The sequence below is a fragment of the Eutrema salsugineum genome, unplaced genomic scaffold (genome assembly GCF_000478725.1).
Source record: "Eutrema salsugineum unplaced genomic scaffold, Eutsalg1_0 scaffold_23, whole genome shotgun sequence".
Taxonomy (NCBI): Eukaryota; Viridiplantae; Streptophyta; class Magnoliopsida; order Brassicales; family Brassicaceae; genus Eutrema; species Eutrema salsugineum.
The window spans coordinates 109,755-114,716 of record NW_006256805.1 but is presented as its reverse complement, the minus strand read 5'-3'; the positions used below and the strand labels follow the sequence as shown (position 1 = coordinate 114,716).

The 4,962-nt window shown below is 32.1% G+C and overlaps 1 protein-coding gene across 1 annotated transcript; it reads right to left on the bottom strand.

Moving 5' to 3' along the window:
• Nucleotides 1-992: 992 nt before the first annotated feature.
• LOC18015402 (transcription factor MYB93) lies at nucleotides 993-2,538 on the bottom strand. Its single transcript, XM_006397356.2, has 3 exons — nucleotides 2,351-2,538; nucleotides 2,098-2,227; nucleotides 993-1,898 (listed from the first exon to the last, which is right to left on the bottom strand). The coding sequence occupies exons 1-3, from the start codon at nucleotides 2,481-2,483 to the stop codon at nucleotides 1,094-1,096; spliced, it is 1,068 nt and encodes a 355-aa protein (XP_006397419.1). The 5' UTR covers nucleotides 2,484-2,538; the 3' UTR covers nucleotides 993-1,093.
• Nucleotides 2,539-4,962: the final 2,424 nt, after the last annotated feature.

The following is a 4,962-nucleotide window of genomic DNA, read 5'->3' as shown; positions in this document are numbered from 1 at the left end:
GAAAAAAACAAATCAAAAGAAAAATAGTAGAAGAAACTAACCAAGCCGATGTTAGAGCTATAGAAGCTTCCGGCCATCGGCCCGGATCCACAGAAAAAATCTCCTTTTTTTCTTTCTTTCTCTGATGGCTAGGGTTTTATCTTCAAGTAAATCAACGTTCATTTTAATCTTTAAATTTTGAAGAATTTACCGATCGACGAGTTTTTGGCTAATGCCAAGTTCTCACTCCAATAATTGTTCGTATCTTAAACTATAATATATAGTTTTCCTATTCATGAACAAAAATGTTTCTCATATGGAAAATTAACAAAATTATAGAATGTAAGTCTTGGTAACGAATTTTTAGCAAGTTTTGGGACATGGTCATGATATTTGTCATCAACGAAAAAATAAGTGCTGCCAAAAACTATGTTTGAGATTAATATAAGCATAGTTAATTTTGAATGATTAGATTTAGAGGTCAAAATCTTGAAAGACAAGCAGGAAATATTGTCTAACTACTCACGCAGGAAACTCGATGCCCCTTTCAGAGTGGTTGCAGAGTAGATTAGTTATTATTCTAGAAACTTTACATAATCTTCATAAGTTAGTCGTGCGTCTCTTTGTTTTCTATGCATATAAATAAATATATCTTATTCTTGACATAAATCAATACTTACGAAAAATTAGCTCAATACTTTGACAGTGATTATACTAATAGCTTTCAAAGTCTCATCTCTCTTTCTCTCTCTTCCCCCTCCCTCTCTCTCATCATTATAATTATATTGATTTGACCAGTAATACGAGAATATGGTAAAGTAGTTCACTCACACAATGTTGATATAAGGGAAAAAGTTAACGAATAATTTTATAGCACCATATAGTTTTTATAGGAAAACTATAATATATTGAAAAATTATTTACACATATGTCGTATGGTTATAAAAGAAAAAAAAGACATATACGTCTAATTACATAAAAATTCAAAACAGAAAGGAACGTATAAACGGATTACACCTTAAAAGACACTATAACGACGAACAAAACAAATAAAAAATTAGAGCCTAGTAACAGAATTTTTTTATAAAAAAACCATTAAGCCAAGAGTAAGTAATTAAGACATGTCCTTGATGAGGCTTTCGTCGAAACAAAAGTCAGGCCAATAAAGCGACCCAGCGTCTCCACCACCATAGCTTGAGCTACTGCTTGCGTCCACCGGATTATTGTGAGGAAGAGAAGACGTGGCATTGTTAGTGTTGTGGTCCATAAGAGAAGGTAGTATCCATGAAGATGGATCATCATTATCATTATCATGCTCTTGATCTATAAAGTGATCTTCAATATTCAAAGGTTTTTGGAGATTGAAAGGGACATGTTCAAGAAGTGGGTCACCTTGTGATGGTAGCTCACTGGGACTATTGTTTAAATGGTATTGTTGTTGTTGGAGTGGTTGGGTGGTTGGATCAATGATGGATCCGGATGGAAATGAACCTTGATGTTGATCGTGAGCCTCGAGTTCAAGAGCCGGATCAAAACCCGGGTTCTGGTCTTTGTTCCAAGAGACCATGGAGTTTAAGAGATTCATAGCATGGTTCTGATCGATATCGAGAATACTACTCGGGCTATTATTGTTATTGGATAATGAATTCGAAGAGTTAATCATGCATTGGAGATATTGTAGCTTGGCTAGTTGAGCTGCCTCGGCTTGAATGGATGAGAACTGTGATGTTTGTTCAATGAGGTCTTTTAGGTTTGCTAAGGCTATGAGCTGAGGTAAGCTTGCGAAGAGGTCGGTTCTTGGCTGATGAGTCACGGGATCGATCCCCATTTGGATCAACTTCTTTTTTAGATGAGTGTTCCAAAAGTTCTTGATCTCATTATCAGTACGTCCTTGCAAATGCGTTGCAATAGCAGACCATCTATACATTAAAAAAATAATAATTATTCAAACTTTTATTCAAAATGATCAAACACATGTAGTAATGGTTTGTGCTATTTTTTCCATTGTAGTACCACTCGGTTTCAAAATTGTAGACATATTAAATATTGTTGGGAAAAAAAATTTCCATTCAAAGTTTTATGATGAAAAACGACGACTAATATGTTGAAAACACTTACTTATTCCCGAGAATGGAATGGAGATGGAGGATTGTTTGCTCTTCTTCCGCGGAAAACTTTCCTCTTTTGATATCTGGTCGCAAATAATTTGTCCACCTCAATCTACAACTCTTTCCACACCGATTCAAATCTGCAAAAATGGAGAGAAAAGTTTCAAAACTACGTACCGAAATCTAGATACATGCAAGACCTTATATAATATGACTTTATAGAAACCGATGAACTGAGTTAAGAGAATCGGAAAGCAAGATACCTGCGAGCTTGGGGAGGGCTCTCCAGCTTCCATGACCATGTTTATGAATGTAATCAATAAGCTTTTGATCTTCTTCAGGAGTCCATGGCCCTTTCTTTAGACCATTCTCATCGCAACAAGGAGACCTCCCCATCGCGCTCTCTCTCTCTCTCTCTGTGATTATGTTGTCTTATCTTTCTTCTAAGACTGCCAAAGCTTGAGGTTAGGACTTGGTATTTATATACAGTTTCGTGGATGATTGATGATAAGTTTAAATATATTATTTGATAATTCCTCGTCCTTTCACTTGGCTTTCTTTAAAGTAATTTGTTTGACTAATGTTTTTTTGTGTGTTTTTATTAACTAATTTCCTAGACAAAATCTATGTCGCCGTTTCTTTTGATACTATGAGCTGACGTATTTATCATGCATTTTGTAAAGAAATCAAATCTTTAAAAATATATATCTGGTTAGTAATTTCATTACAGCTTTCACGCATTTATACATGGGAACTATATATTGTTCTAATTAAGCTCACACAGAAATTTGACAGATCTCTCTCTCCCAGATTTAAAACGATAGTACATCACGTAGATTGTGATCCTGGTGAATTTAAATGCAATAGTTGATAAAAGCAAGATATTAAAATTTTTGGTAGAATGATGCGTAACAGAGCAAATATACCATATAATGTGTTGAAGGAGAAGAATATATGTCACTGATTGGCTGATGCATCCAGTTGCGTCAAAACCAAACGTATGCACAGTCTAGGGTAAAATATGCTCGACAATAAGTCAAACAACAACTTATAGTTGATCAGTTGTGAATCAAACTTCTTAATCTTTATGAAAAAATTTGCGAGTTGTTTTTTTAATTGTAAATTTTAGCTAATATAATATTTGGTTACATCTTATATAATTAAGTACAAGAAAAGTTTCTACTATATATTTGCATCGTAGTTTTGATGTGGGACAAATTTATTGTAGATTAGTTATGATTGTTTGTTTGAAGCACTTTTGAGACGAATTATGACATTTCTATGATTGATTTACGACATTTTTTTTAATAGAAGTCCATTAAAAATTGGGTCTCGTTTTTTATTCCAAATTTTGTTGCTAATATATAGAATATGTCACAAGTATTTACTGATCTTTTGTAATTTGTAATGATAGAATATATTGTGTAATGTACGTACTTTGAAGGTTTTCTACTGACAAACGTAGATTTTTCATAGAGAAAAGAAGGTAATTTTAATTTTTCTAAAGTTTAATTGTACAACACTAATCTAAAAGTACAATTGTTTAACTACGGATTTTTTTTTTCTAAAAATATAATGCAAATGTTTAAACAATCTAAAGTAAGGGTAAAATGTTACCGAGATTTATGTGGTCGGACCTGTGTGGTCATATAGTAATCATATTTGGCACAATATCCGTGAAGTGTCTCCCTTGGGGTAATGCATTGTTTCTGGGGGTTTGGTAAATCATATCTATATAAAATAATCTTCTTCGTAGATAGATTAGATAAGCTATTTTATTTCTGTATACATGCAGATCATTTTAATACAATATTATTAAGTCAGCATTTAGATGTGAATGAATTTCACCATCTTATACTTCTTATGTTTCAAAATATAAGTTATTTTAGGTTGTTACACAGAGATTAAGAAAAATTGTAATTTGGTTATAATGATCTTGTTAATTAATTCATTCACATATTTATTAAGTATTTTATTAGTTTAATTTAAAGTTAAAATTGATATTTTTGTAAAAGTTATATTGGAAACTGCAAATGATCTATATTTTGAAAAATAAAAAACAAATCTTAAAACGATGTATATTTTGAAACGAAAGAAGTATATATAGTATCCAGTTGTTCACTATAAAGTAGATATGTATCTGTCAAATATGGGCATTTATAATCGTTTAAAGAAAACCATCGATTAGACACCAATTCATCACGATTTGCAATTTTTGCCCTCTATAAATGTAGATTGATTGATGAAGATGTTGTGGAAGAATGTCGGTACTCCGAACTCGCTAGCTGCACCATCTTATCTTATAACGCAGCCAATATATGATGACAAAAATCAAGAGTATGAGGTACATTGGTTTGTTCAAATGTGTAAATGATTTGTTCTAAGATTTGAAGGTTAAAGATTGAGTTTCACCATTTATGAAAATTGTTGTGGATTTCTTTTTTGTTACTGTAAACGCGTTAAATATCTAGAATATCCGATTGGAAATTAGGTTATACTTTTAACATTTGCTTCCACAATATAATTCTTTTTGAGTAGAACTACTACAATTAATCAATTCACCGCATTTGGCCCAAAAGAAAAAAAAAATCAATTCACCGCTGTAATAATTTAGCCTCAAAAGTGGCAAACACATGTGTTTTTACGTTGCATGATTCACGGTATATGTATGTACATTTAAAATTACGGCCAAACTCATACTTTTTACTGGGTTTGAACCATTATTTCAAGAGCTTAATATACATTTTAATTGGTTCATGGAAGTTTCTACTTGTTTTTTTTAAACGGGCAAAAAAATCATTGAAGTTTAGTAACCTGACAGAGTATTATCTATTCCCAATTTGACAATTAAAATTGCGTATTTAGGGAATATTTA